At 40.8% G+C, this 26,338-nt stretch overlaps 1 protein-coding gene across 1 annotated transcript in view; it reads right to left on the bottom strand.

The window, feature by feature from the left end:
• Positions 1 to 26,338, bottom strand: part of TYRP1 (tyrosinase related protein 1) — a 63,780-nt gene that overhangs the window by 23,842 nt on the left and 13,600 nt on the right. Inside the window, exon 8 of the mRNA XM_080371879.1 lies at positions 6 to 25,889. Within this exon, the coding sequence (XP_080228005.1) occupies positions 25,684 to 25,889 (206 nt within the window). The 3' untranslated portion in view covers positions 6 to 25,683. The remainder of the gene's footprint in view (positions 1 to 5; positions 25,890 to 26,338) is intronic.

The raw sequence follows: 26,338 nt of genomic DNA, 5'->3' as shown, positions 1-26,338 counted from the left end.
CCTACCGTAATGCCTGGAGGAGAGGCGCCACGGGCGTCGGCGGCGGGGCGCCCTCGCACGACGGGGAATGCCCTCCCTGCCCGGGAGCTGCCGGGCAGCGCTCGGGAACGGCCTGTGCCTTCAGGGGAAAAGGGAGAGGGCAGGAAGGGAGGGAAGAGGATAGAGGAGGGTAACAGGAAGGGCGAGGAAAGGAGAAGAGAAGGGAAAGAGAAAATAAAATACGGCAGTCACCAGAGCTCTGTGACCCTAGATGCTTTCTAACAGCGACAGGAATATACGTGCAGCAGTTATTCCCACTCCTCAACCAGGTGTTATTCCAGGCAAGCTAACTCAGCCCCCACCCACCTCATTATTTTTGCTATTTTTGTACCCACTTCCTCCTCTCTAAAAAGCAGAGCTTGCTAGCTGAGCCCACCACTGTAGCTCTGCTGGCAAGGCATGTGCCGGCTGTGCAGATAGCGCTGGGAGCGCCCGGTTGCTCCCTGGACCGGGGTGCTGCTGCATACACCTGTCATGGTGCTGAAAAACCTTTTAGGCATGAAACTTGGGGTATGAATAGCCCCATCCATGGAACTGCAGTTGACACATGTCAGCGGGGGTTGAGAGAGTGAGGCCAGCCCCTCCGTGAGGGTGCCAGGCCCTTTGTAGCCATGAGAATCACAAAAAGTGGTGTGGTGAGCTTGGGCAAACAAAATATCGTTACAGCAAACCGGGTGTTCTCCATGAAATAATTTCATCAGCACTTTAAAATATAAGAGTTATTGATCGAGAACTTTGCAAGGGTTTAGCACAGTCAAGCAAAAACCCCACAGACATATAATAATCTTATAGGTACCTTGATGTTAGACCAGGACCCTTATTGCATCAATATAATCAGACCATGTGGAAATCCTTTGCTTAAGACACATGCAAAGACACTTATGTCTCTTGTATTTGCCAGGATTGTTTGGTTCAGGTATCAAAAAGCCATCAGAAAAGAAAGCCAAAAGCAGTCACACATGCAAAATCAGAATCCTCCTTACTGCCAACACCCCCAAATATGTCCTATAGTTCTATTTTAATCTATGAATATTTGGAGAACAGCTTTTATATAACCTCAAATTAATATTGATTTCCTCTATTTTGTAAATTAACAAGTGTCATGCTGAAGTTCTTCCCATGTGAACTATGAACATTTTTTAAAGTAAAAATTTATATTACTGTTGCTAAAATACTGAACTATAAAAGGAGGGTTCTTTGCTGTACAAGAAGTACCTTATAAAAAGGATCATGTTTCAACTGTATTTGAATTTTTTTTGAAGACACTTTTTAAAAACAACATGTGAAAGACTAATTTTTTTAAAGATTTCAGGTTTCCTGAGTTATCAGGCTTTTTAAAATGAAAATGTAAGGAGAAATAATCCAAATTTTTATGCTAGTTTAAGTGTTCTTATTGATAAAAAGATTTCCTGAACCCTACTGTAAATCATCTGAAAATAATGAAAATAAATTCTTTCTGTTGTTCCAGATGAGCAACATTCAGAAAGTAAACTATATAATATAGCATGTGTGTTCATTAGTTTATGCTTTACTATCCGATGGACTGATTCTCACCTCACACAGGCTCTGCATCAGTATAACACCATGTAAGTCAATGGGTTTACTCTTGAATTACAAAGATATAAAGATACGCCTGTTAAAGGCACCCTTTTAAATCTTCAGGGTTATCAGATTTGGTAGACTGATCTGTATTTCAAGGAAATAGTTATCTCTGTAGGTAAACACAAACATGTACATCAAATAGTATCTAAACTGCATTCTCATCCTGTGTCAGATCTTCTATCTTCATTCTAAAATCAGAATATCTCAAGTTGGAAGGGACCCATACAGATCATTGAGTGCAATTCTCTGCTTCTCACTGGACTACCTGAAACGAAACAATATGACTAAGAGCATTGTCCAGATGCTCCTTGAACTCTGACAGGCTTGGTGCTGTTACCACTTCGGGGGGAGTCTATCCCGATCTCTCTGTAAGGCCTCTTTACCCTCAAGGTAGTCCACAGCTCATCCTAGTTTAGTATCATCAGCAAACTTACTTCATGTACATTTGATTCCTGTGTCCCCATCATTTGTAAAAACATTAAAGAACACTGGCCCTAAAACTGAGCCCTGGGGAACCCCAGTGGTGGCCACCAACTGGCCACCAGTCTGATGTAGCCTGGAACTGTAACTCTTTAAGCCCAACCTGTCAGCCAGTTGTTCACCCAACATATTATGGGATTGTCTGGTTGTATGCTGAACATTTTGTCCAAAAGGATATCGTGAGACACAGTATCAAAAGCTTTGCTAAAATAAAAAAAACCAACCACATCCATTGCCTTCCTTTGGCCAACTAGATGGGTGATCTTGTCATAAAAGGAAATTGAGTTAGTAACGCAAAACTTTCCCCTTACGAACTCATGCAGGCTATGACCAATGACTGCAGTCTCTCAAGTGTTTCTCAGTAACTCCCTTAATAACATTCCCCATAATTTTAACAGGCACTGAAGTGAGACTGACATGGCTGTAACTACCAGTCTTCCTTCCTACCCTTCTTGAAAACTGGGACAATATTTACCATTCTTCCAGTGGACTGAGACCTCTCCAGACTCCCAAGACTGTTGAAAAATAATGGAGTGGAGTCCTGCAAAGACATCACACGGTTCTTTCAGTAAGCTGGGATGAATCCCATCGGGCCCAATAGATTTATGCACATTCAGCTGGAGCAGCAAGTCTTGTAGTTCAGAGTCAGCTGAGAGTTTATCATTACCCTATTCATGGTCTTCCAACACAGGGCTCTGGGGGGCCCATGGCCCATCATTAGTGTTAAAGACAGAGGCAAAAAAGGCATTAAACATCTCTGCTCTATATACATCTCCATTTGTGAGGTGACTGACCCCATCAAGTAAAAGGCCAATGTTATCTCTGATCCTCCTTCTGCTCTTAACATGTTTTAAAAAGCCGTTTTCTTGTCCTTCACAGTGCTGGCCAGCTTGAACACTAATCGAGCTTTGGCCACATTAATATTCTCCCTACAGTGGAAAACAGTATCTCTGTAGTCCACCCTTGCTGCCCTGTTCTCTTCTGCCCTGTGCTGCCCACTCTTTGGATGAGGTTCAGAGCTTTTTTAATCTTTTAAATTGAATCTCTAAATAAGGCCATTTATATCAGTCTTTGCTAGCATTTTTTTTTTTAAGTTCAGAAAGACATATTCAGTGATTTTAATGACTTGTTAAATCCTCCTATAAACAACTTCATCCTTTCTGTAGTAGAAGTCTTAATAGTTCAGTCCAGCAAGTGTGAATGCTTGCATAGACAAGAAATGAGGCTGTTCAGGCTCTTGCTAGATAGGTTCTCTGTTGTCACACAATCTCATCTGCATCTTCTACTGGGTGTAAGAGTCAAGGAATAAGTTTCTTCATGTGACTACTGAGCACTGCCTTAGACTTACCTTAGGTGAAACCATGATTTTACATAAGAAATTGGAGAGTGGATGTTATGGTAAACATTTTTAACATAAACTGGTGATCCTGAAATGATTCCATTGTGTAGTTTTCCTTGACACCTTAAATCTATGAGGTCTGGAACGTGGTACTGTCTTTGTCCAGAAGGGTGAAAATGCTGTAAACAAAACCATAGTGCCGTCACACAACACACCTGCATTTTCCAAAGATCACACTGTCACTGTGATTTTATGAACCCTGGGCATGTAGGTTAAACAGGTAACTGCTTTCCAGACTGTAAGGTAGGATCCATGTTTTAATGGCATTTTTTTGCAGATTTAGGTTTTGAATGATTGCTGAATCTAATCACATGGGAAATCAGAGGAAAAAACTAATTAAACAGGACAAAAATGGGCAGCTTGAGAAGGAAGAAGTTTGTTTTCAGTTTATATTTTCTTTTGCTTTCCATAAAAGGTGGTGCTTGTTGAGGAGTGCTAGAACTCAAAATGGAAAGGAACAGCAAAGCAAAAGCAAATTTGTTTATAGGGATGTTATACTTAGGGGATGAGACACAGCAGGTCAGTTATTTTTATAATTGGTTTTAATAATAATGTATCTATTTATAGTACATTTATTTTCATTTTCTGTTAAATAAAGTCTTTAAGATGTCTGAGAGGTCAGAAATAGCTGTAATATGATCCTCAATGTGGGAACTTTACTGAAGCCAGATCCAAAGGAGGCACATATAGTCAAGCCCTCCCTCAGCTAGAGCGCAGTCCAAGATGAATTTGACTTAATGATGTTGGAAATATTAGCCCAGTCCAGAGACTGCTCAACATTTCAACATAACTGAGTCGGCAATCAGACTGATCTTGACCTTTGGCCAACATAAAATGCTTAGCCGTAGTGAGCCAAGTGCTCAGATACTGTATTATACTAGTTTCCCTTTACAAAAATTATACTGGAAGAATGTCTTGGAAAGTAGCCAGCATGTACCTAGGTCCATACAAGTTTTCTACTTCCTTAACCTGTTGACAGTGTCAGACAGATTCCTACAGTACAGCAGAAAGTTTGGTTGATATTTAACCTGGAGTTACGTCATAACAAACTGTAGATGAGTAAGGGTTGGTTTAAAAAAAAAAATACTCCTGGAAGACAGCCAGTTTTGTGGGGGTTATGTTTTGTATTGTAATAAAATAGACTTTTTTAATGAGGAAACTATTTCCAGTAAAAAAGTATATTTCTTAAGTGTTGGACAAAGACAATACCACATATAATGAGGAGAAAATATTCTTTACATTGCTTATGCCAAGGAACTGGGGCCTCTGATGAATAAACTGTAAGAGATGAAGTTTTAGTAGTCTGGGTCCTGACGGAATCCCACAGTCTCACTGAAGTAAATAAACCTTACATAAATAACTGCTCTAAGTAGTCCTTCCCTTGAAAGTACAGGCTACAGAAGTGGGACCTTCGTCTTGTCTTCAAAGGCTGCAGGAGCATTAAAAGAGTTCCATGTACATGACAGCGAAGGGTGTGGTAGACAGGAGTCCTGCCTTTCCTGCTTGCAACTAGTTACCTCACTAATGCCAATACTTTGTCAGCAGCTTCTAGGAAGCAATCACTATTTGTTTATTCAAACCAACACCCAGAGGAGGGTGAGGCAGTTTGAGATGGATGTTCATTGGTCATGCTTTGGTGTCACATTGAGTGACTCCTGCTTGCGCAGGATAATGCTTAACTTCTTAAGCAGGTCCCTTAGGAATGAAGATACTCTACAGCTGAAGAACTACTGCAGATGAATAAAGTCAAGTAGACTAACAGAAGCCATTAATAATCATCATCAAGGTGAATATTACTCAAATCCACTAGAAAAAAATAATATCCTGATACAAGCTTACAGACCAGAAGTTTGAGTCATACCAGTCAAAGTAAAAACTTTCATCTGGGGCAATGCAGTATGTAGGTAGTTCACCCCAAAACAGACTTTCCCCAAATTTAAGACTGTATGTTGCTGTAAGAAAAAGAACTGTGAAAGCTGAAAATGGCTACCAAGGGCACCTTGCACTGACAAACTGTTACTTCAGCAGCAGCAGGGATACTGCTGCAATGCATTGTCCTGTGCCCAAAGGCCTGTGAACGATGGAATGTGAACATGGTGGTGGAGAAAGGAGCAGGGCATTTTATTTCTGTCAGTTTTGACACATTGTCTCAGCAATGCCTTCTAAAAGTGATTAATTCCCTTTTCTGAGCTCCTTGCCTTGTGCTCGGAAAAGAGAGCAGAAAAAGGAACACAGGCATAGCATTTAGGAACACAGATTACTATTTTCTTGGCTTTGTTTAAAGGGAGGAGATGAGAGTGCTGCCCTTGCTGTTACACAGGCTTGTACAAGAACCCAAGTGAATCAACCGAAGGCATACAGAGAAGGACCAGTTTTTCAATGTGCTCACAGCAGGCTGTACTAACGCACCCTACTGACTTCAGAGGCATTAGTCATTGCATGTAGAGAACCCAGAAGCATTTCCAAAGCATTATTATTCTTTCTTTGCTGCTTTGCCTATGTACATACATGATTCCATTAGCCATTGCTGCCACTGTGTAAAGATTGTAGATCTTTATACAACCCAGCCTTTACTTTAAAAATACATGGAACAATGAACTGCACCTATAGGTCAAGTTTAATATAAAAGCCTTAAATGTTGTGGTAAGCATCTGTCTTAGAGTGGTGACTACACTGATTTATGTAATGTAAGGCTGTAAGCAACACTGTGAATTGTGTGTAGAATTCTGGTCAACACCCAAGAGCATTGCAGCCATCTCAGCAATCTCCAAATCCAGTGGTTTAAGCTTTTTCCCCAGTTGCAAACTTTGTAATACTTTCCTGCAAAAGATATGTTGCTGTACAATAGCTTTAAATCTACCCACGGTAGTTTTAACACTCTGTTTAGCAAAACAAGCCTAACAAAGAAACAGTCCACAGATCTCCAAAGATTTGGGAGCCACTGACTGAAAAACTACTTTGACGAACATTGTTCCTGCTGCACCAACAAAAAAGTCCTTTAGCTCCTGTGAAATTCATAATGTGTATCAGTTTTAAAAACAAAATAAACAAGAGAACTGAAGTCCATGAAGAGTCTAGACTGAAGCCTTTTTTACCGAGACAAAAAATTTCCAACCACCCAGTTTCCCCTAGAGTTGTGCCAAAACCCTCACATCATTGTGGCCCAAGCATTGGGTTACATTGCATCCACAGCAGAAAGCAAACTAAACTTCTAGAAGCAGCCAGATCTGACACATAAGGAAGCAGCAGAATATGAGCATCCTGAATTGTGCTCATCGTTCGACACGTTACAGGAGGAAATTTGAGAGTTGCTTAGGGGAATGTCTAAATCTTTTGATTGTCTTCCCTTCCGATATCACAGATGTATCACAATGCAAACTTGAGTGTGGGGATTACTTTTAATGTGAAATTGAAAGTTACTATTTTATTGCAACACCATTTCCAGACACCATTACTTTGCTGAAGCCATTTTAATTTTTACTGCTGACAGAATTGGACATACACACAAGCACCAGTATTTTTATTCTTTTAAAAATCCCAGCCTGTGTGGAGATTTGAGAAAACAGCATCCAGTATCTGCAGTGAAAAGATCAGGTGGAAGATATTTAACACACTAGCTAGAGAAAATCTGTGGGGCCAGTTTTTAGTCTGTGTCATACTGGTGTAGAAATGTTACTTGGAGATCACTTCTTGTCCTGAAGAGGTGAAAATAAAACCTTAGGGAAAAAAGCTGGGGTTTTGTTAACAAGGAAAGAGGTAGTAGGGCTAAATCTTAACTGAATACTCATGCTGCTTAGTGACTGCCTGTCATGGTTTAACCCCAGCTAAGCCTCACACAGCCACTTGCTCACTCCACCCTGGTGGGATGGAGGAAAGAATCAGAAGGGTAAAAGTAAGAAAACTCATGGGTTAAGATAAAGATAATTTAATAGGGAAAGCAAAATCTGTGCATGCAAGCAAAGCAAAACGAGGAATTCACTCACCACTTCCCACGGGCAGGCAGGTGCTCAGCCATCCCCAGGAAAGCTGGGCTCCATCACACGTAATGGTTACTTGGGAAGACAAAACACCGTCCCTCTGAACATCCCCTCCATTCCTTCTTCTTCCTACAGCTTTATATACTGAGTATATTTGACAAACAGTCAAATAATAACTGAATTAGCATTCAGGAGACCGTACTTCAGTGTTCTGAGGCCTTCAGAAGAATCACTCCAGGTCTGTATATATCATGTCCCTATCTGTACAGTGACTTAAACTTGGCCTTTCAGTAGAAATTTTACAAATTGCATAGTAAAACCTAAGGACATAAGCAAATCTTCCATAAGAAAGAAGGGTTTCAAAGGAGCCTTATTCTGATAATTCCTGCTTATCTGGATATAGAATAAAGTATCTTATTATTGTTATAGAAGTTCTCATTACTTCCGTTTCTGGTGCTTTGCTTCCAAAACGTAACTTAATTTGTCTGTCTCTGTCCACAAAGGGAAGGAATTTCCATGCTACTGAAAACACAACCACCTTTGTGAGGCCCAGAACACAAGGTCTTTCCTCACATAAACCTCACATACCTTCATGAAAGCATAAAGTGTATCCCACCCAACTGCCAAAAATACTCTTGCACACATCAACAGTTTGTGTTCAGCAGTCTTTTGGGGTAGGATTGCAATGATGCTTCCTGGGTGCCAAGGGCAAAGCTTTCTAGAAAGGCTACAGCATTTTTATTTACTCTGTTTTGTGATTTAAACTTTCTGGTCATTTGCCAAAACACAGGTAATTCTGTGCCTCTTGTATATTCAGCTTTAGCTGGTAGAACCTGGAGATGCAGTCCCACGCTGCTCTCTCAGCAGGGTCACTGCCAACATCAGCACACTCCAAGTGGACAGCACTGGGGGTGGAAAGCAGCTGTTTTGAATGGTATAGTTGAACAGATACATTTACCTTTGCACCTGGCTCATTCATTAGGCATCTTCCAGTCCCTGCTATGAACAGTTGGACTTGATGATTTTAAAGTTCTTTTCCAACTTAAATGATTCTATGATTCTACATAAGAACAGCTGCTTTGATTTAACTTTCCTTTCTACATTACTAACTTTCTACATTATCATGGCTGACAGCGCATTTTTATCTCTTCCTATTATGTATATAAGAAATTTGCCTCTGTAAAAACACCTGGGAAGGCAGGTCATGGGGTAAATATACTGTTGCAAATGAATCCTTTAAGCTTTTCTTACTCACCATCTCCAAGACTAACATGCATGACAAATTGGTAGACCCTTGTAGCATATGATGAAAACATACAAACCACCTGGAACGTAAAATTCAACACTGTGTCTTTATGTCTTGCTGAAAGCCTTTGAAGGAAATGGACATTTTCTGCTATAACAAGTGCAATTAAATGGCAGCATGCTGTTTTTGACTGGGGTAAAGTTAAATTTCTTTGTAGTAGCTGTATGGGACTACATTTTGGATTTGGCCTAAAAACAGCATTGAAAATACAGAGATTTTTTCATTATTGCTGAGCAGGGCTTACACAGCACCCAGGCCTTTTTAGTTTCTCACCCCACTCCACCAGCAAGGATGCTGAGGGGCACAAGGAGCTGAGAGGGGACACAGCTGGGACAGCTGACCCCAGCTGACCAAAGGAATATTCCATATCATATGTCATACTCAATATATAAAGCTGTAGGAAGAAGAAGGAATGGAGGGGATGTTCAGAGGGACGGTGTTTTGTCTTCCCAAGTAACCATTACGTGTGATGGAGCCCGGCTTTCCTGGGGATGGCTGAGCACCTGCCTGCCCGTGGGAAGTGGTGAGTGAATTCCTCGTTTTGCTTTGCTTGCATGCACAGATTTTGCTTTCCCTATTAAATTATCTTTATCTTAACCCATGAGTTTTCTTACTTTTACCCTTCTGATTCTTTCCTCCATCCCACCAGGGTGGAGTGAGCAAGTGGCTGTGTGAGGCTTAGCTGGGGTTAAACCATGACAGGCAGTCACTAAGCAGCATGAGTATTCAGTTAAGATTTAGCCCTACTACCTCTTTCCTTGTTAACAAAATCATCTCTTTCTGCAACACTCCAGTAGTGGTCCCAGAAATTAAGCACTCAGAAGTTTGGGAAGTGTTGCAAGAATACATATAACTGTGCAGCTGAACTGAAACTGTCTTGCTGCATACTCTTAATATTACCTTTAATTATATGATCACAGCCTTTATTTTCACCCACATCTTACTTCTTCCCATTCAGTTGCTCCCATACTCAGCATCATTTCTCTAATCCACATCTTTTAGTTCCTGCTGTCTTCTCAGCTTTCTCATTTCAGTCTTAGCTCTTCTTCCTGTTACTCCTGACCTCGCTGCTGAATGTCTAATTTCCCTTCTGCTAATCAGATCCCAGACCAAGTTCAATGGTACCCCATTTCTCCTTCTTTATCTTCTTCCACTCACAGCCCAGCCAGCTGTTGTATTCTTTATTATACTTCCCAACCATTAAGAACCATGATTTAACACCAGAAATCTGTTAATTTTCCATCTCTTTGCTTAAACACAGCTCCTTTCCAGATCATTTGCCAGTGCTCGTTTTCTACAGAACCTTGTTCACTTTTCATCTAATAACACTTTCCCCTCTCATCTTCCACCTAACTGCTTCCCTTTCACTCTGACTCTCCCACTCCTTAATCTACACACGTCTTCCAGGTTTGGGGATTTATTTCTTCCCACCCCCCATCCCCCGCATTTGCAGCATACAGTTTGTGTTCCTTTCCCTTACTTCCTGGAGGTCAGAATGTTGGGCTCAGTAAAAATGAAGAAGAGAGCAGTTTTCTGCTTTCAGATCTGGCATCTGACTCCAAATTTGGACTTGCCAAAAGCAGTCAGGTTCTGTCCTAGTCAGTGAGCGACAATGCTGTATGTGCCTTCTCACTGTATTTCATAGTAAGAGGATAGAGCAAAGCCCCTCTGCTCATTAAGGAAGCATGTTAAATGAGGGAGCATAAATCATTGAGGGGTTTAGCGGTTCAGGGTGGAGAAAGCCAGCTGGGGATAGGTAAGATACCCTTTTCAACAACAGTCAGGTCTACAAGCTTCGTGGGTATATTATACACATTTTACTTGGAAAGCAAAGAGGTGCTAGAAAAGAAGCAACACTTTCTTAAAGGAAAAAGTAATGCACATATCCAAATGTTAAAAAAAAAAAGGTCTTGTCACTTTGTTTCTTTTTTTTTTTTTTTCCCTAGTCCTTCCACCATCTTCTTCTGCCTGGTAAAATGCTGCATTGTTTCTTACACCTCTTGTCTTGAGTTTTCTATCTATCTTTTCTACCTCTTCCCTATTAAACAAAGAGAAAAGAACCTCAAATCTGCCTTTATCTTACTTCAGTAGCTGTCCAAGCTGCATAAACTTGTCCAAGGTTCCTGCAGGTAGATTGTGCTTAGCAGGCCAAAAGGGCATGCCAGTGCCATGACTGACTCTCCATGGCCAGCCCTGAAGACCAATTATATTACCCCTTGCAGCTTGCCTCCTCTTTTAGTAATTCAATATTATTCCAGGTTTCAGCCTCACTATTGGGAATGTCCAGGCATCTGCTGATCCAATAGTGCTGTGAAACAGTTTGTAATAGATTTACAGAAATAAAAACCATTCTGTAGCTTTAGGAATTGTGGTCTGAACCTGGAAAGAATTATAAATAAAAGACTGTAGTTATGCCTCTGGGATATAGTGGATTATTGAGAAGTTGAATCAACTAGTCTTCTTAAAAACCAGCCATATTTACCAAATATATGAATCTGCATATTAATTTGCAGATACTTGTCCAAGATGGACAGAGGTAAAGAAAGGCTTATTTTAAGAAAGGGCTATCACTACTGATAGGCACAGAATTGGACCGCAGGCAATGTGAAGCTACTCAGGGCTTCAAGAATTGCTAAAAGGAGTTCACATGCTCAGTAAACTACTGCTGGGAGCCCAGCCATTCCAATATAGCTGAGAAATGCCAAAGGAGTTCAGTAGTGTTAGGTTCATGCAGAGGCCAGTTAGGTCTGACTTACGGGGTAAGCTATAGAAACCACACCCTGGTTTCCACCTGAGAGACCTAAATGGAATAATCTTTTGATATTACATTGAAATGAAGCCTGCTTACTTGGAAATGGTAGCAAAATAGTTAAATCCTGCCTGGAGCACAAGATGAAAAGAGAAGGTATGGGAAGCGAAAGCATTAATGCAAAGAGCCAAATAATAACACATAGAGTTGCGCCACTCTAACCAATAAACAAAGAGCAGTGTAGGACTCCCTTTATTAGGCTGATTCATAAGAAACACATGGCTTGCAAAACTGTTCAAATTTCTTTTTGTTCAGCTTGGCTGGGCAGAGAAAACTGTGGCTTTGTGAGCCAGTTGTGATGTACTTTCTGGCACCATAAAGACATTCAGGATCCTGTATCCCATTCAACAGAGTAATGTAAAGGTGCACATTTTCAGTTTCAGCAAAAGCACAGGGAATAAAGTGCCCATTGGTATTTTCTTTGTTCCGGCAGCACAGATATAACGTATTCCGTACATTTGTCATGTTAAGAAGTGGAAGACAAGATTGTTCTTCTTAGTGATATATTTATCACCAGTGCTACGCTTATTTCTAGACTTCAAAATAAAAAGATCCAGGTTAGCTATATTCCTAGCAGGAGATGCTGGTCACATACTCAAGGCAAAAATAACTCAAAGAAAAAGAATCACAGCTGTAAAGGACAAAACTACATCACCAGAACTTACACTGTCTCAACAGGAGGTAAGGCATATTATTCCTAGCCCCCATCAACTGTGTCTTTAGGGAGGGTAGTCTTCAGTTCTTTTTATATGATCGAACTATTGAGTCCAAGCAGTAGAAGTCTTAGCACAGAAAAAAACACGGGGATGTAACTTGACACTGAGACACTCATTAAGACTGTCTGATTACTTTTAGGATCGTTTCCCATCATGCAAAGATCCATGTAAATTCTTCTGCAATCCACAATTTAGGTATTGTGCCCTTACTTCTCCCCCTACCCCAGGAAACTGCTCATCATTTGCAACAGTACTTCCTTCTGCCACTCAGCCCTTTCTTCCAGAGTGCCTCCATGCAGTGTGGTTCAATAGATCTCTACATTTGTTGTTGATCTTTCATCCTCAGAACCTTTAATTGCTCTTGCGGTGCCATGGCTCCTAGATAACAGCTGAAACGTTTGAAAGTTTGTTCTGTTTCATGTTTAATTTCACCAAAAAAATTTGTGTATTCTTGGCTGTCAGTAAAAAACTGTTTTGCAGGTCAAACTTCCAACAGAAACATTCCTGTGTCCACCCACTGTGGGAGGGCTGTGGGGCAGATGGTGGAAGAAAGACTCAAAAGAGACAGAACGCTTTTGACAGCACCTGAAGTTGTACAGCTTCTAAAGGTGTGGTTACTTTCCAGCCTGTCTCCAAAAATGTCTACTGAAAAGTTATTTTAAATTCAAGTACAAAGGATTTCCCCCCCTTACATTAGAAATACAAATGAATGAAGCTGTTTCATTTTTTTGAGACACTATATTGGATTCTTTTTTTTGTTAAATCCTCTGGATTCTGATATTATACAAGTTCGCTTCGTTAAATAGACTTGTATTGGTAAGTTATAATAGTTTCTTGGTTTTACAGGATTTCATAATGTGTATTAACTGGTGGCATGCTGCTAGGACAAAACTTCACGTCTCAGAAATTTCAAGATGCCAGCAGAAGGGTTTCGTCTTCTGAAGTAGGACAGCAGTACTCTTTGTTGGGAGCATATTACTAGCTCTTCTACCATTTCTGAGTTTTGCAAATAAATAAGGTCTCCTGGAGGGAGAGATGATAGCAACCCAAACCCAGATCTGGCACGAATCTTCTGTGCTCTCCTAGCAAAGATACCAGACTCATTATTCAAAGCACAAGGCTTCTCATCCTCACCAGACAGGCAGTGGAAGAGCATTTGAGGTCAGGAAATGCATGCAAAGGAGGTCACGATTGCTGTCCCAATTTTTATCTTGCTGTTGGAAGATTAATTTTTGACATTTTTATTAAATACAGTCCTTGGGCAACTTCTTTCCTTTTTTCCTTTGCATGACACTTGATATCAGCTAGTCTTTGCTTATTAGATAAAGGGGGCTACTGTCTCGACAGTAGCATCTATACAAACAGGCTCAAGACCAGTCACAAACATGGTAAGGTTTGTGTTTAGCCTTGCGCTGATAAAAATTGTAGTCTCACAAGATAAATCTCAGTGAAAGTGGTGCTGAAGGCTAATCCTATTTATTATGGGAAGTGAACAGTGTTATCATATCATAAGACATTTTGTATGGACAACTTCAATATCTTTGAAAGGAATAAAATGAGAACCCATTCAATTATTGCCAGGAAGGACTCCTCACCCTCTCCCAAGACAATTATTTTAAGTGCTGGAAGGAGAGGAATTAGCTCATTAATGTAAGTTGCTTGAATTGCTTTCCATCCCCCCTAGATCTCCTGGGAAAATATTTAACATGGAACAAACACAGTGGAATCAAGTCTTCCTGTTGTCAGCCTTTAACAGTAACCTCACTTACATCTACGGGCAAGGATCAAAGGGTAAAAAAATTCCTAGGCTGATTTATTTCCTGTCTAGATAGGTAAAGCACATGAAAACTCTAGCAGGTTCCCGACCTGATTACATGCAATTTTCAGCTGATTTTCAGCTGATACCATTGCTAGGTATAAACAAACTAATGGCATACACCAGTGTCCATTAAGGTCAACCAAAATATTCTTCCCTGTCAGTGATGCCCTTTGGTTTCATGTGGAGATCTATGCCAACTGCTGTAAGTATGCACACCTCCAACCTCATTTCATCCTCAGCACAGCGGCTCTGTGCCACCATCCAACCAGCAAGTTCAACCAGGACAGTCTAACCACAATGACCTGTATTCAGATAGCCCTTGATGACCTTAGCCACCTACCCTTCCCCATCACCTTTACTAACCACAGACCTACTCCTGAAAACTCTTCTCTTCAAAGAAGTAATTCTTACTGCTTGACTTCCCTGACAGCATGAATATTAATCCCAATACTATCATTGCTTTAACCCATCAACTTTCTATAAACTGAGGTAAGACCTGGAAGAAGCCTTCCAAACCAGTTATAATACTGTACACAATTAATCAAGTAGGAGTAAAGTCTCTAGTTACAGCACTGGCTGCAGATGTACAGCTCAGGTAAGTAATCCTAATTTCTTGCAGTCCCCTACCAGTGTCCGCCCCCATACCCTGAGCAGCTCTAACCCTGCTAGACTTGGCCTATCAGCAGTAATCTGAAATTACATATACATGTACAGTGATACCATTGCTACTGCTTTACCTCAGCTGGTGGTGCTTGCACAGCCTAGCCCTAGAATTATGTAGTTAACACAAGCCACTGTGAGTGTTAAATTTATGTGGGCAGCCCCTACGATGCCTAACTTTCTAAATCCAGCTGATCCCCTCCTACTGGAGATTAATCCATAACTTGCCTTATTTAAGCAAGTAAGATTAATAGCCCCTGATGGTAGCAGCTATGCTACCTGGAAGGGACTGTAGCCTAAATCACCTCTCCTGGTGTCCTGATCCTGATCAAACTCTACCTGCCTTGGGAGAAGAGCCAGATTGCAGCCTAATGAGGTGACTAAGCCTAAAGATCAGGTGATCACATTTAGGTTTGATTTCAGACTAAGGTTAATTGCAGCCAGCTGGTTGTTACCACCACAGATATAAATTTTGCCAGGTGGCTCTGGGTGGGTCTGTGAGGTCTCAAATGCAGTCATATATCTCAAGCCTACTTTTCTTGTCTTTGCAGACCTTAAGTGTGGTTCTTGGAGGATCTCCTGGCACTAACCTTTCCCATAGCTGATCTGCTCTTTTATGCTTATTTCTCTGCTAACCTGTATCTAACAAGGTGATGTCTGAAAGCACTGATTTTAGATAGAGGAACACTATGGCTAGTCATAGCTGGAGAATGTGTCAGCCCAAATGCTGATCTTAGAATGGATTTAAGAACGTAAATTATCTTTCTGCTTTGTATGGAAGTTAATCTGTGCCTCATAAAAAGAGGTCCAGAAGCATGGTCTATGCCAGTGAATAGCCTGGGGTAGAGCGATTTGGAGGTTCCACAGACTGACCTCATGTGTTGTTTAGACATACAGAAAGTCTTTTGACTTAAGACAGTAACGGCATTTTTCTGATACAATGATGAAGTCATTAAAAAACCTGAATCTTTAGGGAAGCATTTTGTCACTTAAAAATACATGGTGTTGTCAAGTAAATAGTAATGCAAGCATTTGGCTTTTGAGGCCACAAAATGTTATTCTGAAGCTGTTTTAGTTTTAAAGTACAGTCTTGGGTTCAATAAACCCCTTTCACTGAAGCAAGCAGAAGTCCAGAAATAAATGCAATACCTCACTGACTAGCTCTACAGTGCCACAGACAGCCTTTTGGACCTGCATTCCTGTGGGTGAAGCAAAGCTGCAGTCAAAATGCCGTCATGATCTCACCCTCTCCCTGGTGTCTTGGTCTCATTCCCCAGGTGCCAGAGTCATGTCTGGTACCTGCACGCACCACCTATGATGTACCCAGCTCTCGGGGGCTATCAGCAGTTCGTCCCCTAGGCAGCGCCGAGCACAGATTCAGCAGCACCAGTGTCTGGTGGTAGGTGATAAAAATTTCCCTCTGCCAGACTGCCCGTACCTGGGAAAGCATCACAATGAGAGCTACTGGGCCCCGTGTGCTCCTCTGCAGTGGGAAACGCCATGCAGGCCAATAAAGAAAGAAGCTCTGCCTGGACGTGGCTGACCGCAGGAGCTGGAGTCGATCGGTATGTGAAAAGCCCGGAGGGAAACACGCGGTGGAAGGAGCTGACGCACAGGGGCACAGGCCCCACCGGGCACGTGGGGACAGGCCGACGGGCGCCGCGGGACAGGGGCGCAGGCCCCGGCGGGTACCGCCGCAGCCGCGCGGGAACGGCGCCATCTGGCGGTCGCCGGTGACAGGGCATCGGCGCGGCCGCGGGCCCGGGACCCCGTGCCCTCCGCAGCCGGCCGTCCCGCGGAGCTGCTGGCGGCCGGGGGGTGCCGAGCCCACCCTGAAGGCGGCCCCGGGAACAGGAGCGGCGCTGAGTGCTGCCTCCAGCTCCTGGGGGGGGGGGGGGGGGGGGGGGGCAAGGGCTCCCCGCGCTGCGCTGCTTTCCTCCTGGGATTTTAGAAGTGGCTGCCGCCTGCAGGAAGGGGCGATGGGAAGGGCTACTTCAGCTTGGATTTGGAGAAAGTTATTAGGAAGCATAGCACATTATTTTTTGCACAAAACACATGAAAGTCAAGCAACAAACAAGATCGTTTGCTATGCTGACAAGAAGACTGTGCTAGAGTGATACATTACAAGCTCCTTGAACAAAAAACCCATGCAGGAGGGAAACTACAGCTGTTTAAAAACGCAAATATTTCCAGGGTGGCACACTCATTACTTCTTTTTTAAACATCTTCCCAGAACTTGATTAAAGCAAGCAAAACTCATTTAAGTTTTAGATCTCATTTTCCTTTATGGCCTCCCATTCCTCAATCTTTCTTATTTTTATTTTTTTTAATTCCTTTTTTCGTTTGTCAGCAAAGCAATCAATTATCCTACTTTGCATGGACATTTTAAAGGTAAAATTTTGGAAGAAAATATTTTTCTGGAAGGCAATGTTTCCCCTCAAATCAGTGAAGTTCACCTACAGGCAGAGCGCCTGCTTTCAGGAAGGCATGGTGCCAGCCATCATGAGCCCTTTGAAAACACTGATAGGGCATTATGCACAGAGATAACTTGCCCCTGAATGAACCAGCAATATTTACTGTCTTTCTCGCCCCCCCTGCCTATGGTGCTCTCCTAACCTGTCCAGCTCTCCAATACTGGCATTACCACTGCCTCTTCACAAGTGTCAGGGCCTGTGAAGTCTTGGCCTGCAAGCCGGTGGCAAATTTGAAAAGCAAACTCTCCCTTTTCCTTGGTCTAAGCCGTTAGCCTTGGTGCTGCCGGGCTGCATCTGAAGAAGGGCTGAGAGAGGAGGCCGAACAGGAGGGCTCTTTTCACAGTAAAGGAGGGTGGCCACTGGAACAGGCTGCCTAGAGAGGCTGTGGAGTCTCCTTCTCTGAAGATACTCAAAACCCACCTGCGCGTGACTGTGCAACGTGCTCTAGGAGAACCTGCTTTAGCAGAGGTGTTGAAATAGATGATCTCCAGAGGTCCCCTCCAACCCCAACCATTCTGTTACTCTGTGAACCTCTGGACACCGGCCAGTCAGCCCTGGGAAGCTCCTACAGCCTTTCATGACTCAAGCCAACATCAGAGCTGAGGCTCCTCCTTTGCAGGATGTAAAACAGAACCCTGAGGATGACAGAGGATGTAACCCTGATGTGTCAGGCTTCACAGCATTTGTGTCAGGTTTCCATTGCTGGTTGATTACCAAGAAGAGCATTTGAACTTTGCTTTCCATGTCATTACCCTTCATGGTCCCTCATTTTACCTCATCTTGTCTTCCATAGCTAAGAGGCAGACTTTATTTTTCCTGCCAGTCTACTAACATCTGAAGGGTAAGAGCCGTAATTAACATTTATGGCTATTTGCCCTTAGATAAGAAATAGTTTTGAGGTAATTTTGTGTGGAAACCACACTTGCTGTCTGTGAAGAAGCTGAAATGTGGAGTACTTTCCTCTCTGACCCCCTGTCTCCACTCCTAGAAAAGACATTTTAAAGAGCCCAGAAAAGGTAGTTATAACAAGCCCCAGACTGATGACAGAACATGTGGCAAAGTAATTCAGAAAAGGAAATGCCATCAGTGAAATACTGTTTCAGCCTCTTTTCTTTAGGTCATGGCCTAATTTTATTTAGCCTGTTTCCAAATTGTTAATTAATAATACCATACAGTTCTTCAAGAATGGGTGAATAAGTCTCTTACGTGGTGAGGCCACGATCTCTTTTGTTCACTCTTGCCACAGAGAATGCCACCAGGGACAGGCACAGTGGTAGAAGCTGCACGGTGGCTTGTAGGGAGCCTGCAGGAACAGGAGTGCTCCAGGCTGCTGCCAGCACCTCCACCTAAACCAAACAGAGGTAAAAATCCAGGCCAGGTGCTGCTGTCAAGGGATGGTGTCCAGCTGAAAAAACCTTATCTGGACACTTTTATGCCAGCTTGATTTTTATCAGCATCACTTTTCTGAATCCTTAGTCACTTGAAGAAACAATGCTATTTTTGCAAGCCATGCTGCTGCAGTTGCTGATTTGTCTTCCAAAGTGTCAGAAGAAAAACATGAGCAGTGCCAAAAGGACAAATTCAGATCAGAAATTTCTAATATCAAATAGTATCAGTGTCCAGTAGGCCCTCATTTTCTTCTTGCTTGTAGATACAGGGACAAAAAAAAAGACAATATGACAATCACTTCTGTGCCTCTTAAAACCCAAACCAAACCTTCCCCAATGGACAGCATTTACTTACTGTTGTCAACCAATAATGGCAGATACTAGACAGTTAGGCACGGACTGTTTCCATTAAGGATTTGTTTTAAAGATTTTTAAAAACGTTTTTAAAACTGAGCCTTCAACAATTTAAATAGTGTCCCAGATTAAAGGGGGCTGGACTCCTGTTGGAATGGCAAGATGAGGGAGACAAATTAAAATAACTTTTTAGAAAATTGTGTATAGAACTCGAAGGAACTTCTTTAGTTAAGTAGAGAAGTTTTCTAGTTCTATTTCTTCTGAGAAAGCAGCCAGAACTGTTTGGTCCAGGCCTCCCTGTGGCAAGGAGCAAGTGCTGCTGGCAGCGGAGGCACCTCCTGCAAACCCTGCTTGGCTGTGGGCAAAAGGGAAGATTTGCACTATAAGCAATATTAAAGCCATGGTACCAGGAAGAACACTGTTCCTAAGGAGATTCAAACCACAAGATTCACCTTATTTTAAAGATAAGACTTTTTCGTTATGCTCATATTGAATGCAATTGCTTGGTAGGTATTAGGAAGGTGACTTTTTCCCCCCATATAAATCAATAAATAAGGGGTACAGATGATCACTGTCATCCAAAGTCAGTTGAAACTATCTTAACTTTTGATTCATGCATGAAATAGTAATTCAATCACTTGATACTATTTAAATTTATTTCTTTCTTTGTCTTTAACTATGCTGCTCATACTGAGAATCATTCCTATATATTGTTTTGTAGAAGGTGTTGAAAAGAGACAAAATTCCACTTGGAGGCTTTAGGTGGAGTGATATTGTTTGGAGCTAGTTTTTTTGTCATGTATTATCTGGTAGTCTAGAGAGAAATACTGTTTTTCCTGCAAACTTCAAGCTTACTAGCCTGAGACCATTTCAGCTACAACACAACACAACACAACTTTCCGCTTCTAAACAAATATTTTCTCCCGTTCATCTCTTCTCCTTTGAGATTTTTCCTTTAGAAAAATTTTCTTCAGCACACAGCCTTTTATCTATATTGGTAGTTTTCTCTCAACCTTTCTGCACTGAAGCAAAATAAAACTGAACACCTGTAGTAAACAGACAGGTTTTGTGGACAGCTTAAAATCCTTTAGGCAGTCATCCTGTCACCAGTTCAGCCTCAAATTAAGGATGTTTAATTTGGCACATTACTTCTGTCTTCCTTTGCAGATTCCTTTGCTTCAAGCAAATGATCATGGGTCGCTGTTGTACTGAACAAGGGCACTGACTTCAGCAAAATACTGGTCCTATTCCTTGAAGCATTCTTATTAGTTATAAAATCCAAATCCATCCTTGACTGATTGCCAGAGGTCTTAAAGTCATTTTCTATGTACATTCAAACCTCACTTACTGTAAAATTACTGTTTAGATCCCCTCCTTTGCCCTGAGCATCTGAGGGGTGAAGGGGGAAAAGAGATGCACATGATTGGAATTGGCAGTGGCTTGGAATCCTCTGAGCATTAAGTGTGGGACTGGCATGATGACAAAAAAAAAAAAAAAACCAAAACACACTATGCTCTCTGTTTAAAAATCTACACAGAAATCAGTCCAAGGTTTATTTTAGTTAGAATTGTGCCATTTTCCTTTCCCATAAAACAGCACCTGAACAAAGCATCTGCATTTCCATTCAAAATTGGAGGCAAAATGAGATTTAAATTTAAAATTCAGTTTTGAGAGAGGAGATCTATATATTTTGCTTCAAATTAAGATTTTGAAAATGTATGTCTCATTTTTCATCAGGTTTGCTTGCAAAATTATTCTTTTGATAGTCAAATGTTTAGCTGGGAGGCATTTTTTGGACAATAAAAATATTAAGATGACAAACTGAACACATTTCAGCAAGCAATATATCTTGTTTTGGGTGTCATTCTATTTCTATGTCAACATAAAGCCATTGTTAACAAGTGTTGCTTAGCCCTTCCATACACAGGAGAGCTGAAAATTCTGGGGTTAAAAATGTTTCTCTAAGTTAAAAAAATAGTTCAGCTGTGTGTCCAAAGCAGATGTTAATGTAAGTTATGATTTTACTAACCACCAGTAAGAGGAAGTTAACTGGACAGCTTAATCACCCACTGGTTTCCACTAAATTCTTGAATCTGCCTTTGAAAATCTTTACTTTCTTGTAGTAATACCAGTTTGTAAGGGAAATTTTTCCCCAGGTGCTGCCTTTATTGTAAAAAGCCAATTTAGAGAATCTTTTAAACTTCCAGGGTATATGCTACATTTCTTGAACAAACTATGCTACATCATATGACCAACTGCCTTTGCTTTTTTTCACACTAATATGACATCGGTGGCATAAGGTTTGCAATGTTTTTTTATTCCTTACTGGAAAATTTTGCATGTGGGAATAGAAATTCCTGTTACTGGAATGCAGTGGAAGAGCGGAGATACTATTACTGTGCTGTTTCACTTCCTTTCTTCAAACTATTCTGCAGGTTCACAAACTATTCTGCAGGTTATTCTTATCCCTTTGTATGTTCTCTGTCAGTATGGTCCTAGGGGTGATGACTGTCCACACAGTGGTTTTGTGCATCCACATCTCTCTTGAAAGAACTAAATAAAGGTGATTCAGTCTTTGTAATTCTGCTAGTAAAGGGCTACAGGGACTAGCCTACAGGGACTAGCCTATAGCCCTTGCACTTCTTTCAATACTGTATCGTCATCCGTCCTCTAGTTAACCTTCTCAGTCTGCAGATCCTATTCCAATTCCCAACTTAAGTGCTTAAGCATATGGAACTTTATGAAAGGTTTCAATGTCAATATAATTCCTATATAAAATCTTTGAGTTATCAAAGAAAGCTATTAAGCTGGTGAGCATGGTCTAACTTTGATAAACCTCTGCCATATTTGATTCCAGTTGTTTTTTCATGATTTGTTTTGGAGACTGCCATGCTATTGAGTCTAAATTAATAAGCTTGTAGTTGTTGCACAGAATATCTTTACTTTCTCCTTCCCATAAAATATTGCTGCTCTCAATTGCACAGTACTTTGACTGACCTAATAAAATCATTCAAACACCTTACAGATGGAGTTACAGTTTTGTATGTAATTTTAGGTTTGTGGATGGAAATTACTTGCTGTCTTGAATGCAGATATATTGTTTAGTTTCTGTCTTGTAAGGCAATATCTGTCTTTAATTCCACAAGCCTTTAACTATTTCTGCAGAAGATCAGCATAGTTCATCTTACTGAAAACAGGGGTCGACTATCACTGACATAGAAAAATGTATCTGGTTCCTGCTGATCTTGACTTTATGTTTATTGCATTTTCATTTATATGGTCAAAGAATCTTTTGAATATTTCCTTTCCAAGGTCAAATGCAGCTTTGGCATTTTTATTTTTTAAATTTCCTGACCTTAGTTCCTTTTCTCTCTTGCATATTCTCAACATCTATTCATTTAGTATTGTCTGGAGAGAATCTGATTTACTGTTTCATTTTTGAATTCACTAGTCACTGTCTATTAGATACTTTTAGAGAACTAAGAAGGCAAATAAACATAAAAAATCAATAACATCCCCAGCTGTAGGGGACACATAAGAAGCCTAAACCCCTTTTTCTTTTTTTTTTTCCTTCCTTTTCTTTTTTCTTTTTCTTTCTTTCCTTTACTATTTTTTTCTTTTTTTTGGTGATACAGTCACTGCAGTTTAAGTCAAAACAATAACAATATGACATTTTATTTTATTAGGCCAATAACTATTTGTGGAAAAAAGGTCTATGACCAATTACATCCATGGATTTTTGGTTCCGTTAGTATCATTATCGATATTTATTCAGCAATCCAAACTTTTTGTAAATTACACGGTTCTAATTTGTGTGAGAGTTTCTGTCTGACAACACTGTAGAGATCTCTGCTCATATCCAAATCTGAGGTTCCTTTCAGCTTTTTCTTAGTGATGCCAACCCTTTGCTACCTGTGTCACTGTTCCTTTTGACGTGGTCATCAGTTCAACATGAACTTATGTCTAGTTTCTTATGATTTCCAGATATCCTTTACAGCTGCCTTATACAACCCTTATATGAATAAACCTTTGTAAGAAGAACAGGAAGAAAAACCCATGGGGAGAAGTGACATCACACACTTCATAACTGCTGTACCTAGGATGTCTCATTTAGTATTTTTTTCAGCTTTTCACTTCTTTGCACCTTGGGACTTCTGCTACCTGTTCTTGCCCCCATGTAAGAAGTAAAACGTCTATAATCACAATTTTCTGGTGTTTATTTATTTTTCTTGATTTTCTTATATGCTGGCCATTTCACATTTCAAACCTAAACCAGTGTTTCCCCATCAGATTAGCTCGGGGACAAACATCAAGCAGCTTCAATGAATGGCAGGAACTTTTTCTCCACACCTCGCCATATTTCATAGAACTGCAAATAGTGACCAAAGAAAGGAAGATTTGTGAGACTCTTACCAAGAATGGGTCACACACAGTTCTCCACATTCCTTCTCCCTCTAATTCCTGTGCTTACTATTCCTGTTATTTTTAAGTCTGTTATAAAAAATCTACCTTGCTTCGTTCATTTATGTGTGGCAGCTGTAACTAGCAGGTAGGTCTCCTCATTCTCTGACCCACAGGGCTTGATGGCCTGCTCAAAACCTGAGTGTATGCTTTTGCTTTGAAGATTGAATGGCTTTAATGGCTAAGGTCCTCTTCACAAGATCTGATTTTGCTATGCCATTTTCCTTCTCCTATCAAAGTTCTGTGTACTTCTTTTTATCCACTGAAGTAAAAACACTTTAAAAAGGAAGCTCTATTATCTTAATTTTATAAATGAGTCAAATGAGTCACAGAGGTAAAAATATGCTAGCTAAGAACATTCAGCAGGTCAGTAACAGAGCTAAGAATAAAACCCAGGTCTCTTGACCTCAATCCAAAGTACATTGGATCACCCTACTTTAATCCATTGAAATCACTGAAGTGGATGACTTGTTAAGTTGCTACTTAGTACAAGCAAGAATGGCAGAAACAGGCATTTAAGTTGAAATTCTAGCTGATGCTTGTGTACCTGAAATATGGTTTGGCTAGACCGTAAGTAAAACCAAAAGCAGAACACAAAAGACATTTGCCTAATTTACTTGGTGCCTTGTGTGCCACAGGTGAAAGTTTTCTTCCTAAGTATCAGTTATGTGTATAAATTTTTGGTGTTGTCCATGTACCATGCTTGATAAGATGGTTAGGATGATAACCCATCTCCCCCTCACTTAGCCAAGAGTACTTGTCTTTCTATTTACATCATTCTCAATGTATAAATTACAAATTTCCTTGTAAGGGAGTAAGTGTGCTTTGAGCACACCTGGTACTCACTGAAACCACTGAGGTTAACGCAGCATGTAGAAAACATGGTCCTTGTTTTTGCCTAATAATTTCAAGGAGAGCTGCCACAGACTGAAGGAGCTCAGTCCATCTGTTGAAGATGGTGTCAGGCAGAAAGAGAGACAAGAAACAGCTTGACTATATAGTCTGTCAATTAGAGGGTTGAGTACATGGTGTCAGATCCAGTAGTCTGAACCCAGGAACATCTCTGTGTGTCAGCTAATGACAGCTGAGTTAGATTTGATAAGCCACCACAGGAAGACAAGTAGGTGACTTACTGGTACCCAGTTATGATGTGACAGAGGGGGTGAGGCTTGAAGCCAGATTCCTCAAGCCCTACCTCAGTCTGTAAAGGCAGATGTCATTTTGTTGCTCTTCAACAGGTTCACATTGAATAAACAAACACAGCAGCAGTTGCATATGGTTGTTCCTCCAAGTCTATTCTACACCCTGATGCCTCGTGCCTTCTCTCAAAGTACAAGAGATGTAGGCTTAAATTCCCACAGGAGAGAATTGAAGCAAGGTTTCTTATTGCTTGGGAGAATGCCCTACCATGGGGATAGTGAGAGAAAGGGAGTGAGAGAGTAAAAAGTGAAAATAAAACCAAAATTAAAACTGCTGCCAGCTGGCCTGTCACATGGATGTCTCCTTCAGGCAGCTGTGTTTGAATGTACAGCTAGAAGTGTCCAAATACTGTAGTGGCTGCTTAGTGGTGGATCTCTTTTCACAGATCCACTTAAAAGCAGCAGTAAGATCAAAACTATGTTCTGTGAATAAATTTGGATATGAAACACACTGTTCCCCTCAGAATGCCGTTGTAGCTCCCTGTCTGGTGTGCTGACTGTGTTGAAACACATTTCCACTCACCTAGCCAAGGTGTCTACTTGTGTTTTGGATTCTGCTTCTGTTCCATTCTAAACTTGACCTTTTCATAAAAGTACCTCATAAAAGAACTCTGGGTATAAAGGCTAGGTGAAATCAGAAGCTGGCTGTTGACAAGTTAGCTAAATTTTACCAGATTTTATGAAGAAGGCTTGCAGGGGAGCCCTGAAGAGTTAGCAGAGTTCTGTTAAAATCAACACAGAATTAGCATTGCAAAAGTAACTTATAAATGCATAATTATTAATTGTTAATTTAATTATTTAAAATTTTATTTTAATTTAATTAATAATTAATAATTAAAATTATTAATGCATAAGTGTGATGAAACAGGAGGAACTAGAAGCAAACATATCAAGACAGCTGACAGTTTATGCTCTTTATTTTAAAGCAGGTGAATGACCACCATTTATAAAATACATCAAAATAAACGGCTTCAGTCAGATGCAAGAAAGTGCCATCTCTTCAAACAACAGACTGGCTTGGTGTCGGTATGCCATCATAATCATCTGAGTAGTGCTGATACTGGTCAGTAAGAAGAGGCTGATGCAACTCATCCTTATTTTTCTTGACACGTACAATACATGTAGCAGCAGCGAAGATAATTGCAACGAGAACCAGTGCAGTCACTATTGCAATAGTTATAATCTCTGTGACACGAAGAGCTCGACCTACAGGAAGGAAAGCAACAGGCAAAATTACATGTCAAGTACATGTACATGTCAAGTATATGGATCATCATCAGAGGAACAGAACAAAGGTCAGTATCTGTCATTATTGAATATGTCATGAAGTAGAAATATTTCAATTTTGATAGATAATACGTGTTCCAAAATGTGAGAAAATTTCAGTCTCTCTTGTAACACTCTGAAGACAGTCCTGGCCCTTCCTTCTGCTATCTGGTTTGTGAGGGATTTGCAGTCTCTGTAGTGATTTAATGAAGGCGTATGGTACAGGAATAAGGACCTTCTGCAAGGTTTAGATCCAAATGAGTACTTCTCCCAAAATTGAAGTGAATAGTGAGAGCTTCATGTAGGAACAATCTATAATCTGTAGCTGTTTAGCTGTGCTAAATCCCAAACACAACTGATTTGGAAAGCCAAGCAAGAAAAGAAAAGAG

The sequence above is a fragment of the Falco punctatus genome, assembly GCF_963210335.1.
Source record: "Falco punctatus genome assembly, chromosome: Z".
Lineage (NCBI taxonomy): Eukaryota > Metazoa > Chordata > Aves > Falconiformes > Falconidae > Falco > Falco punctatus.
This window is presented reverse-complemented; position numbering and strand designations above follow the sequence as displayed.